At 39.7% G+C, this 15,114-nt stretch overlaps 1 protein-coding gene across 1 annotated transcript; it reads right to left on the bottom strand.

Moving 5' to 3' along the window:
- Positions 1 to 4,312: 4,312 nt before the first annotated feature.
- LOC104548029 (monocarboxylate transporter 2-like) lies at positions 4,313 to 12,433 on the bottom strand. Its single transcript, XM_010193931.1, is given in 4 exon segments — positions 4,313 to 4,539; positions 6,333 to 7,136; positions 8,228 to 8,371; positions 12,232 to 12,433. Coding segments are annotated over 4 exon segments (1,377 nt in total).
- Between the last annotated feature and the right edge of the window lie 2,681 nt (positions 12,434 to 15,114).

Here is a 15,114-nt window from a genome sequence, read left to right as displayed (position 1 = left end):
GAAAGTTTCTGTAGATATGCATGTGTGTAAAACAGTAAGTGTATGCTGTCACAGTGCATTGAGTTCCCAACCCTTGTGCAGTACTGTGAAAATGTTGTGGAGCTTATTATCAAATCATGTGTTTTCCTGAAGAAAAGCTTCACTTCTGGGAGACTATGGTAACTGAAGTGTGCTGTTTGTTCTTGTCAGAATCAAAACTGAGACATACAGAGAACCCATGCGATACCAAAACCGGTCTCTGCCCCTTCCTTGCCTCAAGCAGTGTGGGGGGCAAAATGTCAGCTGACTGAATATTTTGTGTTCTGAATGAATCTCTTGTAATAGTGTAACAAGGAAGGGGAAAAAACCCAACTTGTCATGATCTGTGGTGCCATCTGGAATGTAAATGCACGATGCTGTTATTGAGGAATTGGTTGGATGAGAAGGTGAGACTCCATGACCTGGTTCTGATCTCAATTTTCACAAAATCTTATTTCTCAGAGGCAGTGCTGTTAACTCCGTTAACATAAAGTCACTGGAGTTGACATTTGGCTTCCACAGGTGTTATGTTTTTAAAGAGAACATCTCAGGAGGAGAAGAGGATGGAAGAAGAGGAGTACTTTGGAGAAACCTTAAAGCAACCCAGGCCTTTTGTGATAGCCCAGGGTACTCTGATGAATCGTGATGATAAGTAGAAAATGAGTGCTTTTCAGTGTAACTGAAAATAACATGCTTGGCCTTTTAAGAAAAAGAGCAGTAGTTGGTTTTATGCTCTTAACAGTGTGACTCCATCTTTCTAGGACAAGTTCTTGGTATTTTTATTTATTTACTTCCCTTAATTTATAATCTGTATTTTTTTCTGGCAATTGAGGCTTTCTACAGCAGACAGGAAAGAAACAGGAGGACCTTAACACCTGATTTAGTAACGGTTTTAGTTTTGAGTTTTATGGGAATATCATTGGAAACTCTTGAGTATTTCAGTGCTAAATCTACATTAACAGTAAGAGAGTACAGTAAGAGTGAATAAGGAGATTATAGCCCTTTCAGTTAGTGCTGAGGATCCTTATGTCTGCATGATTTGGGGATTTACTTTGAAGTTGGTATTATCTGGCTTCCAGGGCAGAACAGTTTTACTAAAGGCCCAGTTTGGAGCTTTTTGAAAAGCTGATCCTCAAATTGCTGTTATGTCAACTACAGATACCTCCAGGAAGCAATAATGTCCTGTATACTGCCTTGCACAGACACAATTTGTACGTTGTCATCCTGAAAGCCTGGTTCATGAAACTAAGTTCCTCCTCAAGTAATTTCTAAGTGAAACTGTGGTTCTCAGTGTCAAACCCATCTCCCTCTGCTCCATCTCTGAACAGTGTACAGTATTGAAGGAGTGGTGGTCTTAATTCCGTAGTAGCTATGCCAAGAGGATGGCAAAAATGCTGAGGTTGCTGTGTTCCTGCAATTTGTTTTTCCAAATAAAAAAGATTGGTTAACTTTATGTTCCTCTTTGCAGCTACTCTGTGAGTGAATGGAGGTCCTGAGCCCAGAGGATTGTTCAGATTTATGGGACTTTCTCCATGAGACCAACCACAGGTGAAAACCTTTTGGATGCAGTCAGGCACTGTCAAGGTAAGGCAGAGGTATGACTTTCCTTGCATGTAATTTCAGGAAACCACACCTGGATTCAAGAGAATGGTGATGCTTTCTAAAGCCCACAGTCCTGTTTCCACCAGTGACAGGGTGAGAAACTCCTTGCAGGTGAGCTGCAGATTTAGGTCTCTGAGGCCATCTTTGTTTGAAGAAAGTGAATATAGGCAACACTGACAACATCATTAGCAGCTTGGAACAAAACAGTCCTTTGCAAGTCATCCCTGCAGTACTAGTCCAATGAAACTTAAATTGGAATATTGCTGCTACAGCTGAAGTAAAAGCAGTCCCAGTATTTATACAAACAGTACTTTTCCTGTGCTATTAAACAGATACGTAGTTGTCAGCTGACAGAGTGTCCTGGTGACTAATACTGTTCAGTGCATTTAGCAAAAAAAATAACAGCCTTTCATTTTTCTTTTCACAGGGTCACAAGATTGTGTTCATAGTGGTGGGGACCTGGGGAGGTCTCCAGCCCCTGCCCAGAGCAGGGTGGGCTCAGAGTGGGCTGCTCAGGGCTTCATCCAGTCAGGGCATGAAACCCGCAAGAATGGAGGCAGCCCAACCTCCCTGGGCCATGGCTCCACTGCTGGGTTTTCCTCGTGGCTGCTGCCTGAGCTGCTGTGTTTCAGCTTCTGGCACTGCCCCTCGCCCTCCCGCCATGACCTGCTGTGAAGAGCCTAGCGTCTCATTCATCTCTTCCATCAGTGCCAGGGATGCTGCTGGGTGCTCCCAAAGCCTCTTGGTGGTCCTCTGCTGAACTGGTCACGTTTATCGAATTCTTTCCTGTGCTTGGTGCCCCAAAATGGATGCACAACTGTGGAGCAAAGGGGAATAATCACCTGACTTGATCTGCTGACTGTGTCGCTGGTTATACAGCCCAGGATGCCACCAGCCTTCTTCACTGCCTGTGTCAGATGTCAGGACATACTAAAATGCAGAAATTGTTGACAGAGCTTGTAAATAAAATACAGAATTTAAACACAAAGTCAGAGGTAGAAACTGCATCTATTAAACAACTCTTCCCTTGCCCCCTCCAACAATTCCCCTTCCTTTCATTTTATAAAGTGAAGAGTTATTTTGAATATTGGACCACTGCAGAAGACTGGAGATTAATACTTCTAGAAAAATGTAAGTTTTTCAATTGACAGGATTGAAAAATGTTTTGTCAGAAATTTGAGGGCCTTGTTAAAAGACTTTGCCCACCCAGTTGTGTTTCTTCCAGTGTGTGTTCTGCAATCAAGCTGTCACAGGTAGTTGATTTATTAGTAAGTTAAATTAAATTTTTGAAAATGTATTTATGTTAAACTTGGCTTCACAAATAAGGTGTTTCAACGGTAAAAAATTGTGAAGTTCATAACTAGGGCAGCTATGACTTTTCTAATAGTTTGAAAGTTTTTAAGTGCTATGGTTTTTCCTTTTACTGTTACTTTTTAAATGTGATCCAGCCCTTCCTCCCTTATGTTTTGTCTTCCCCCTGATAAAATAAAATGACCAAAAAAAAGTGTTTTGAATACAGACTCTTTTTATTCTCATAAATCAAGTATTTGCTCAAAGAGCCTCAGGATAGTTGAAATGTGGGACTAAAGAGGATCTCAGGAAATCATCTAATCCCTCCCACTCTTCTGAAGCAGTTGTATGTATTTAGATTCTCTCTCATGTCTTGCCTATTATCTGGTATCTATGTTTTCATATTCTCCCTATAGTCTGTTCCTATGCTTAACAGGCTACAACAAAGTTTTTTGTCCCATTACATAACTGTGCCTTGCTGCAAATTGTACCAATTACTAATTGCCTTAACAAGGAAATGAATTGTCTTCTTTATCTCAACTTATTATGATTTTAAGGCTGTTATTTCTTACACTTTTTCCTTTTGCTGTGTCTTCTTAACCTTTCTCATTCTTGTTCAACTTAATTCTTTACAACTTGTGTAACTCTTCCAGTTAAAGCCCTGCAAGCATCATCAACTCTGCTATCTTACCGTAGCACAGAAAGACATTTACTCTTTTTCATATAGGGTTGCATTTGAGATTCTTTGGGTCTGAAGCCCACTGTAGCCTTAGGTCTTCCTCTGTTATTCATCAATCCTTCTCCATTTTATGTGTCTGTATTTTGCTTTTCACTTCTGATATTTGGGACTGCATTTCTCTCTACTGAGTTCTATTTTTCAGATAACTTTCCTCATTTATCAGGTTTATTTATTTATCAGATCCCAGCCCTGCTCTGTAGAGTATCTGCAAACCCTTTAACTCAAAACTATATCCGTGTACTCTTGCTTTCACAACCAACTTGTTTACTGACAATTCTAAGCGCTGCTTCCCCAACCTAAACATCTGTGAGCTGCTGCCTCTTCCTGTTCAGTAGTGATGGCTGCAGTCTGTATATGGCGGGAAAGTTTCTCTCTCCTGCATACACACTTCATGGTAATTTCATTTAGACCATAGTTTCCCTAATTTGCTTATTGCAGCCCTCTGGGACTATGCCTAAGACTCGTATAGTCAAAATGCAACTTCAACATCAAAATAATACTTATCATGGTTACTGGTATGGTTTGCCTGTAAACTACTTATTTCCTCAGTTTCAAACATTCCTATCCAAAACTTCCATCATTTTATAAATCCTACAGATATTGAGTTTGGAGAAAATAAAACACTTCCATATGTCCTAAAATGCTGTAAGATGTCCAGTGTAGTCACACCACTACATCATGTTCTTGATACCTTCTGTTCTGAAGTTTCAGGACGTGGGAGGAAGGGTAGGGTAATGTTGACTTTTCTGGTTTAGCATTAGTCTGGCTTCCTCTTTCTTTTCTCTGTTGGAGTTGATCTAAAGTAACTAAAATTCCAGCTGACAGGACAAGAGTGGCTCCTGCCATGTAGAAGCCTGCTCTGTAATCTCCAGCCATGTCCACAATCAGACCTGCAGAGAAACAAATTACAACAATGTGTTTGACAGAAATAAGACTAATGTGAATTAGCTCAGCAGTATGGACATACCCACGCACAGAGTATGCTGGCTACACACCTGTCTTGCAGCATTCTACATCATGAGTGCATGGAGCATCACCTCATTATAGCATTTTAAAATTTGAAACACAGTTCTCATCTCATTAAGTTTGCATACGCAAATTGCTAGTAAGACAAAATGCTATACAGTTTGAAGCACTTTTCAACAATGAAGGGAATGACAGAGAAAAAAGCCAAAACCAAATAATGCAGTTTTGTATCTGAGTAGTCCCATGTTCTGTGGTGTATCTGTTGTCAGTTGCTGTAATTTGGACTGTAACTGGATAGCATAAGAGAGTTTAAAGGAAAGGGGAGACCTCTGCTGGAGACACAGTTGCAGAGGTTGCCTGCAGTGTTAAGGGCCTTCCTGATCATCATTTTACAAAGAGTCACAGATGTTAACAAAAAAACACTAGTTTTAGGGAGCTTTAAGAAAATCAGAATACCTAATGCCATTGTGTACTGTACTGAAAAAACAGTAGTATAGCAGTAGTACTACAGCAGTGTATGTGGTACAATGGCCGGTTCATCTGTGGGCTGATAAAGGCTGCTTGCTTGGTCTCCCATTAGAAAGTTTGTTCACATTTAGTGTACTCCCAAGCCCTTGTTCCAATGTAACATCAGTCCTGTTAGGCAAAGGAACTCTGAATCAAAATCTTTTAGATTTTACTCTTAAAGTAGGAGAGGAGAACTCAAGAAGCACTTGTGGTGCCCTCCTCTTCCATACCTTCTTTTTAGCTTATTATAGATACACAAAGGTGTCGGATCCCCAGGTAATCAGTACTAGTAACCAGCCACTATAGAAATGTCTTGTTATCTTCGTATTTTATTCAGATATTCCCATCATACTTTTGATAGTGGTCTGTCTCAAATTCTCTACAAACTCTCCTGGTTCCAATATTTTCAAAAGTGAACTAAAATGTTCCAGTATTCAGTCTGACTCATTTGCAACCTATTAGTGGTGTCACTACCACAAAAGTCACTGTAGTGCATGAGCAGTAATCTTTGCATGATTTGCATTTTACAAGTCACATTGGTAACTTTTCTGCCATATCACTTTGTAAAGTCCCTACAGCTTGCAGCTTGTTTGTCTTAATTTTTTCCAAGATGACTGTATCATTGCCAGCCCATAAATCCATGTGCTGTCTCATTGTCTGCTCTCTCTTCCCACTGCTTTTATGTGCTGCCTGCCTCATTTATTATATTGGTTAGCCCAAATGCTATCTGAAAACAGCAGGCATCTCTGAATAGTTCCTTGAGTTTCACATAGCCTAATTTTTCAAGCTGTTCAATTCGACCATTTCTAGAAACCCTGCCAACAATACCCGCATTTATGCAACATCACTAGTCTCAAATTCCAGTTTCTTCTCTGAAAGTACATATCTGGTGCTTGTCACATAGATACACCTTCACAGCAAGACAGTGGGACTCCATCAAGTGGGATTCTGTGGGATTCAGGAAGCAGGAACACCACCATGTAAACCCTGCTTCATATTGAACAGGTATCTCTAAAACACAGAGAAGAGAGGGAGCAAGATATTTTCAAGAGGAACTAAACTGACTCTTTGTTTTTATATATTTCTTGGTCCAGATACAACTGAGCTAAAAAGAGGCAAGTTTGGGTCCAGATCCAGATTTTTTCAGTTTGGGTAATCATTCCCCATTTTCCTTGTAAGCTGTACTTGACAGAGCATTGTTTTAACTTACCAGCAAGAGGAGGCCCCACAAAACCTCCAGTGCTTCGAATGAGCATGAAAAGCCCTAGAGCACTGTCAAAATCTGGCATGCCTACATCTGCTAGCACTGTAATGTGAACTGCGACCGTTGTGCCAAAGAAGAATCCATAGAAGCTAGTGAAAATTGCCAATGACAGGTAATTGTTGGCCAGTGGCAGCAGCATCAGGAAAGTACTGATCAGGGCAATTGTCATTGTCAGCAAATGCACAGTTTTGGTAATGTGGAGATTGGCATAACAGCCACACAACAGTCTGCCGGCAAAGTCCACCATAGCCAAAATGGATAGGAGGGATGCAGTCCACGATTCGTCTATTCCCAGGCTGTAGCTAAGTGGGACTAAAAATAACGGAGGAACAAAAAAACTCATAGCAGCTAATATGCCAAAAATGGCATAAAGTACAAACTCCGATCGCCTCACAAGCATCCAGTTGAAGGTTTTGTGTGAGATGGGAGATTTATTATCTTTGTCCATCCCAGATGCAGCATTGTCAGGTGCTGTCTCAGTTCCAGAATGGCTAGCCTCAAGGAGGCTGCTGCTTGTCAGGGGTCGCATCAGTAATCCACAGACACAAATATTGAGTTGGATGCCACCTATGATCAAGAGGGCACCTTTCCATCCATACTGACTAATAAGCCACTGGAAAAATGGCCCAAATGTGAATGCAAAGGCACATTCTCCAGCACCGGCAATAGCATTGGCCAAAGCTCTTTTCTTGGAGAAATAATGGCTGACAATGCTAATGGCTGGTGTCCATGAAAAGGAGATCCTAAGTCCTGAAAAACAGCAATACAAATAGCACCAGTTAGACGTTACCGAGGTGGTTTGCAAAGGTGGAAAGTGCTCCTACATTTGCCGAGTTAAAAACTTGTAAAAGAAAAACATTTTTTAGCAAAAGCATTAGCTCAGCTGTACTATGTGTAACAGTATATTTGTGGTATATGTTCTGTAAGAATAAGTTGCATGTTCAAGCAAAAAAGCAGGAGTATGAAGTATGCACTATTCTAGTCTCACTGTGAGAAAAAAAAATGGTTTGACAAGTTTGCCACTGGTAAGAAATCTGTGGCTGAACATAGATCTCAGAGCGTCCGTGCTGTCCTAATTAAGGCTGGTACTAGATCAGATTGCTGGGTTAAGAGAAGCTATGTTCAGGGTAGAAAGTGAGGGAGGACTTGTAGGAAGCTGGTGTATTACCTCTATTTGCCCTTCATTTTCTTGCCTGACTGCTTTGAACCTGCTTCAAACCTGCTCTAACTTACAGTGATCTTAATGGCTCCCTACAAATTATTTGGCAGCACAGGACTGCCAAGGGGCTCGAATTCCAGACATTTTCTCAGTCATCCAGCATGAAGCTGGGAATCATTTATTTTATTCCCTGCCAGCTTCACTTCCAGAAAAATCTGCTAGCTGCTGGAGAAAACTTTCTGGCCTGTTTTCACCTGTAGTAAAGCAAAGGATTGGAATCCACTGAAAGCTTGGGCCTTTGTTCAAACCATAAGATTATCTGATAGAAAGTACAAAATTTGGGATCTCTAAATCCTTGTACTTCAGCACCCTTTATGTTCTTTAAACCTTCACAGAGCTCTTGGCTCTGAGTAAAAAATAAAACTCTTTTCATTTTCTGGCTGTATATAATTCACAGGTGAAAATTACTACATCTTACATTATTCACCTTCTTTGTCACTACAGGTTCTAGCATAAATTCTGATTTCCAGAGTGGTACATGAGGCAAATGACTTTCAAGAGCGTGGCTGGTTCTAATTCCTTATCAAATCAAAACAGAAATCAGATTTTTAAACTCCTAGCACTTTCAAATAAGGGCTTTGAGTTGCTGGTGAAAGAAATCCATAAAGCCATGAAATCATACCCTGTAGGAAGCCAGTCATTGCATACATCCAGACCATGTTGAGCCCAAGAAATCCCAGTGCCATTCCTGAAAAAGCCAGGAGTCCTCCCATAATCACAACGGCCCGATGAGTGTACTACACACATAGTGAGCTGGCAACCGGGGCTGGGTCAGGAGCAAAGTGGGAGAACGACAAATACACTAGGAACATTAAGCTGATCAACAGGACCAATCAATCAAATAAAGCATCTGGAGGAGAAATAGCCCTATAATATTTGTCTCAAACTGCCTGAATTCTGCTGGCTAGGGGGATTAATTAAGGTTTTAAAATTAGATCCTTGCTGATAGGAAAATGACTGTCCCTGCAGCACAAATTTTAAAACTTATTCAAAATATGCAGACCTTTTTAAAGGGAAAGAACATTTCAGCACTTTCCTTGTGGAACAGTTGTACTGAATTTCATTTAAGGATACAACTACCAACACGACAGAAATTTGTGTAGCCTTTTAGCAGAAAGTAAAATCCCACCAAAGAATCTGTAGGTTAATTTATTAAAACTGTATTATCGTGTCATTGATATGGTTGGCATGAAAACTTTCTGGAGAAAACTAGCCTTTATCTTCCAGAGCTTTGCAAAATCATCTGTTCATGGAATTGCAAATGTTTTATAAAGGACAAAAAATTGGAGTTTATTTTGAGGTAATATTTTTCCAGGAAATTTGCAGATCATGTCTTAATTTTTTATTTAAGTGATACAGTTTATCTCAGCAGACTGCAGGAACTCTGCAAGCCCTGCTTGGACAGGCCTTTGAGCAACTTGGTCTAGTGGGAGGTGTCCGTGCCCATGGCAGGAGTTGGACTGGAAGATCTTTAAGGTCCTTTCCAGCCCAAACCATTCTATGATTTTGTGATTCAACACATGAGGGCAAAGTTGCACCAGGTACAGGTCTGACTTGGTGCAGCAATTCCAAAAACCAAAGTACTGGTGTTTAGTCACTGTCTGGAAGCACCTGGAATGTCAGGAATATTTTTTTCTTAGTTAAGGATCAGTTATACTGCCTGGCTGTTTTTCTATCAGCATCACAGAGTTAAGATCAAGCGCACACCTATCATGGAAAAGTATTCCCTGTTTTGTGAGGGTAGTTTCAAACCTCAAGTACAGGAGTTTTTTAAATAACCAAGGCCACTAGAGGGAACCCCAGTAACGGCATGGTTTCCTAGAGCAAACTGGGAGTCAGCTCCCAGAAACGTACTGATATTCTGGAAATTGGAGTTTGGGGATAAAATTAAATTCGGTTAACGAGGACCATGCTTATAGACTGAAATAAGTGGAGGTACAACGAATAGAGGGCAGTCAGCAAGTAGTTATAGTTATAGTAGTTTGTAGAGGCAGATCATTGTACTTTCCCTAGTGTTAAGTAAGGTAAGAATGAAGAAAATTTTGTAGCTAGGACAAGTGAAATAAACCTGGTGGAGAGATACTAATGGCTGCAAAATCTGCAGGACATACAGCAGGTAGCTGGCAGAAGTTATACAAACCCCAAATGTCTCATCAGCATTTACATGCAATGATTCAATAAGCATGTAAAACTGGTACTGGAATTCAATCATGGTCTGTAAGATGTAGTAAAAAGCATGAGACAGGATAAAGCATTTAGAGTTGGACAATCATACATATATGATGAACAAAATAAAAGAAAAATAGACTGAGGATAACAAGAGAAATATCTACAGTTGAGGCAGAAATACTACGAGAAAACATTTTCTAATAGAGATTGAGGAGAAGAAATAAGCAGAAATGGAACATGGGGTAGCACGAGGAAGAAAGAAGCTAGCCACAGAACTGGAAATGGAGAAGATAGCTAGGGCACAGAGCCTGAAAGGTTAAAGGGCAATACACAGAAAACTTACAAACAATGGAAAGGGGTCACAGTGTAAAGAGAAAGGTGATGGGAGAGGTCCATAAGTATCAAGAGAAGACCTATGTGTGTGATGGAGAGAACTGTTGCTCTGGTAAACTGAATGGCCTGGTGCAGGTGCAAACCCCAAAAGTAGAAGCACGTGCTCTCCTTCCACACAAGACACAGAGCTGCTGTTGAAAGGATCCAAATAGGGAAAATTAATAATTCACTGATCATCCTTCATACTGAGCCAAATGACACTAAAGGTTTCCCAGAGGAACATATTAAGAAAGACTAAGCCAGGCCAGGAATGATGCTCAGAGAACTGGAGGCTCAGATGATCTTCAGCAGAAAGTCTTCTGGTCCCTATAAATGAAGCAAAGGCAGGAGAAGATAAAAAAAATTATGTGGTGATCTAAGACATTATGAACTGCTATATAGAAAGGTTTTGGAAGGTTTGGCCATCAAGCTGTGTTCTCTGAAAGAGGATTATTTGCGTAGGATTTCAAAGGATGAAAAACAATTTCTGCTGAAAATTATAGCTGCCTTCTTTGAAGTAGGCCAGCCTCGTATCTGGCTAAGCTAACACAGTTTTGCAGGTTTAATCTTGATATTATTATTTAATATGTTGTATCCTTGATACATTCCTATATAATGCAAATATATATATTTTAAAAAATGAAAAATAAAGAAACTATCACAGGAGTTCTTTTATCCTTCTATGTCAGCTTTTTTTTTTTCTCATTAAGTTCATATCCTTGAATGACAAACTAGTCTCACAATAGGCCGGTGATAAGTCTAACTCGTAACCCAAATTGATAGGTTCTCATTTATTAATTTCTGTAGTCTGTGAGTAGGTGGAAAAGCAGGTTTTTCCTTGGTATTTCAATTCATTACTTCTATGTAATGAAACAAGCTCAAATACTGCACATCAAGCATCAAGGATAGCAGTTTACAAAAATGATAAGTTCTTTTAAACACCTGACTTGCCTTATCTTTTTACTTTGAGTTACTGTTTTATTCTTCTGAATACATTTTTCAAAGAAACAGCAGTTGCTCATGATCTTTGGAAGTACTGCAATTACAGGCAAGAATACTGATAGCTGTGCATCAAGTAGGATGCATATAATTATATGTCTATGCAATTACATGCCTTCACACACAAAATTGTTGTAGTATTTATCACATAAGGATATGCACCTACTGCAACTATGTATCTATATAAGAACATGTAGAGTGGACTTCACAAATTCTGCACAGTTCCTTCCTGTGCATTTGGAATCCTCACCATAACGGTGAAAGATTGTCAAGTTTACAAGGACATAAAGGACTCTGTAAACAGCTAAGTTAAGCATCAAAGGCAGTATCTTTGGCATTTTTCCCTCCTTTGCTTGGTAAGATGTGGTATGTGACCAGATCCCATAGCTCATTGCCTTTGACTGGGATAGTTCACTGTCTCTTCCCCTACTATCTGCTTGTGTGATCTTGTCTTCCTTACGTACTCTATGAGTGAACTGTTTTGGGGGTTTTTTCCCTCATTAACTTGGCTAGTTTTCTGTTAAATCAGTGACTTGGAATCATTCTAAGGGGGTGGAGGGAAGAAAAGCCATAACTGGCAATACATGAAGAGGGATCTTGGTGGACACAAAAAGGAGAAGCTGGGGGGAAAGCAGGACTAAGAGTAACCATATTGGTAGCAGATGGCTTATCTGCTAGGCAGGGTCACAGTCCTCATGTCTTAAAGTACTTTGAAAAAGTGACAGTCACTGTGAGATCAGTGAACCTGGACAAACTGCTTTAAGACCTTGATTCAACAAACTCTGCACTTAGGATTTTCTCCAACGAGTTTGATTCAAAGCCTGTAGAAAAAATGAATAATGAGTCTAGGTACGTGGAGTCCTTTAAAAAGTCTTTAAAAGATTTCTGTATATACAGTGTCCTCAATTAACCCATTCCATGTGTGAGGCATGGATACATTTTTATCAAAGGGAGCAAATGCCAATTTTCTGTAGAAAGAGAAGAAGGAAGTATTGTCTCTACATGTTTTCAGTTTGTTTTTTTTTTTTAAGGAAGCTTTTCAAAATTTCTTGAGTAGTTAAGACATTAAACTGCATTTCTACCTACCTCCTAAATGAAAGATGGCAATAGTTACTGATAAGATCCAGGAAGTGGTGCTTGCAAGTTCATCAAAGTGCTGCTGGATTTCAACAAAGAAAAGACCAAAAGTCTTGAGGACGGCAGCAGTGAGGCCCATCACCATGAAGGCTGGCACTACCACAACCCATTCATAGCCACTACCTGGTGGATAGCTGTCACTGGCCTGCATCTTTTCTAATTCTCAGATCTTCTCTCTGTTTGTTGCTTTTTTTTTTTTTGCTGAGGTGGTAGTGATGGTGGTGAGGATTTTTTAAAAGTCTGCAAATTAGTAGAAGACGCAGTGTTAAATAAATGAATTTAAAGGTTCTAAGAATAGTTTACACAAGTAATTACCAAGTGAAAATACAATATGTATTTCAGTGGTTAGATTGAAAATATTACCCAGGAACAGACAGAAGGCAGAGTAGAAAGCAAAACAAAGAAATTAAAAAAATGAAGAAAGGAAAAATATTCACGTAAGGAAGGCAGAACAAAGAAATTACGTTAAAATAGGAGAGATTATAATAACGGGAGATTATAATATGATGATAATAGTAGGACAGAGATTTTCAGATGTGAAAATAGGAGAGAAGATTATGGGAAAAGAGATGATTGCAGACACAAAGCTTTTCAAAGATAGGCCTATGATACTTTCTATTCCTGAAGTGGCAGCCTCTCAAAGAAAGATTTCACCTTCCATTTGGCAATACCAAAATGACATTTAAAGACAGAACAATTCAAGTCAAAGCTATTTGCTATAAGATCTTCTCACCCTCAATACTGTCTATTAATCATTACATAAATTCCAGGAATACTGCAAACCTGTATTTTCTGTTTGTGTTTTGTCTCTCAAATCCCACGTGAAGAGGCAACTTTGACTAAAGTGTGGGAACGTACAAACTTAATACTAAGTCTTGCTGTTGTTGTAAGCAGTACTCTAATTCAGAACCCTTACAAAAATTTCTTAGTAATTCCAGCGGCAATAGGTCTTCTCCTTAAGTAAACACGGTATGTGAAATCTCAAAAATGGTATTCAGTGTGAAACTGGGTGTAACTCTGGTATCTGAGGAGTCTATTAGGGAACCAGCATTAGATATGGTACTGGCCATCTGAACATTGGCTGTACACTGTGAAACTTTGGAGCTCCCTGCCACATAAGACTATGGATTCTAAAACTTTACATAGAAATATTAGATAAATCTGTGCTGTACAAAACTATTGAGGATTACCAGATGCTTAAAAATGGTCCCTGGCTCAGGAAGTCTCTAACCTGCAAGTTCCAGAAACTGGGCAGTATCACTTTATGCCTAGTCTACTTTTATTTTAAACATTCGCCTTTTGGCCTGAACCAATACAGCCATTTTTATAGTCCGAATAACTTGCAAGGAACATTGCATAAGAATTTTAGGGTCCTCAATATTTAAGCATTTATAAATATTCATGGCTCCAGCACTACAAAGCATTTTTGCCAAAATTGGGCACAGGTTTCCTTGCGAAGGCATCCTAATAGGGAAGCACAACTTACTAAATCCATAACTGAAAAAAGTGCATTTCCCCTTATAAGTTTTGTGATAAACCTGGAGTAATCACGCAGGATCTGACTGAAGCAGGAAAACATTCCTACTATTTTCTTGTTTCTTCATGGATATTAAATTCTGAGCAGGCATGTTGTACAAATTGCAGGAAACCAAAAAAGACACAGCACAGGAAGTAGTTTTGTTCTAAAAGGAAGAATGTGAGCTAAAGACAGCTAACGATGTACTATACTTACATTTATCTTTCCTCTTTGCAGCTGGGAAAGATGAGGCTTTGGGAATCCATACCACTAAACGCCATCCAGTACAAAGCAGCAGACACTGGTCCCACAATTTGCCTTACCAAGGTACATTATCTCAGGAGGACCTAAAACACTGCATCAGGGTGAGGGGAATAAGCCATCAGAGCCTTGTAGGGATCAGAAGCAAAATCATTCTCCTGCCATGTGTCTGGCTCAAAGTTTGGACTAACATGTGGCACTGGACAAATTTGCATGACAGACATAGTCAGACAGATTAATCAGTTGCACAAGGTCTCAGACAACATCCTGAAAATCTTAAAACTCAGCCACAAGAGAGGGAGGAATGCCTCGTGGTTGAGGTTGATATGAAGGAATTTGGTTTTTATTTCCACAGTTTCTGGGTGATCTTGAGCAAGTCATTTGATCTTGCTGTGCCTCTGTTTTTTCAGTTGTGCAGCTAATAATTTCAAAGGTCATGAATTTTGTGAGGTACAGAACATTAATATTTGCATTACTGCTTAGGTACTCTAAGGAAATACAGAAACTATACCAAGCCATAGACCTCTCTTCTTATATTGCTAGGCTCAAGTGGCATGGTCGTAATCTGTTTTGAGACACTGAAGAACATAAAAATGAATGCAAACTCAGGCTAAATGGGCCTACCCAGGCAGAGAGATACTGATATTACTGCACCCTGCATGGACATGCCTGGGCAAGGGATTATGATTTCTGCCTCAAGATAGACAGAAGAAATCCTGCTATTTACAAGGCAGCACTCAGACTAAAACAGGTGTGATAAAATCTACTACTTCCTGACACCACCCAGCACCCTTCAACTTCATTACTCAAACTCTGCCCTAGGAGGAGTATAAATCAGGCCCTACTGCTCACAAGACTTAGACAAACAGTCTTTTTCCTGACCACAAATACAACTTTTTTGTCACAGCTCAGAATTCAGCCTCTAGCCTTTTTTATTGATCACAATGTTACATGCAACCCCAAACTGAAATTACTATTTCAGTTGCGTGATTAATTAATGAGGTAATTAGTTCCCTGCAGATCTGAAAGCAGTGCAGCTACATACTGTAGGGAAT

Source organism: Mesitornis unicolor, unplaced genomic scaffold (genome assembly GCF_000695765.1).
Source record: "Mesitornis unicolor isolate BGI_N332 unplaced genomic scaffold, ASM69576v1 scaffold18521, whole genome shotgun sequence".
NCBI classification, from domain to species: domain Eukaryota; kingdom Metazoa; phylum Chordata; class Aves; order Mesitornithiformes; family Mesitornithidae; genus Mesitornis; species Mesitornis unicolor.
Note: the sequence above shows the minus strand (reverse complement) of the source record. Positions and strands in the feature narration are given on the sequence as shown.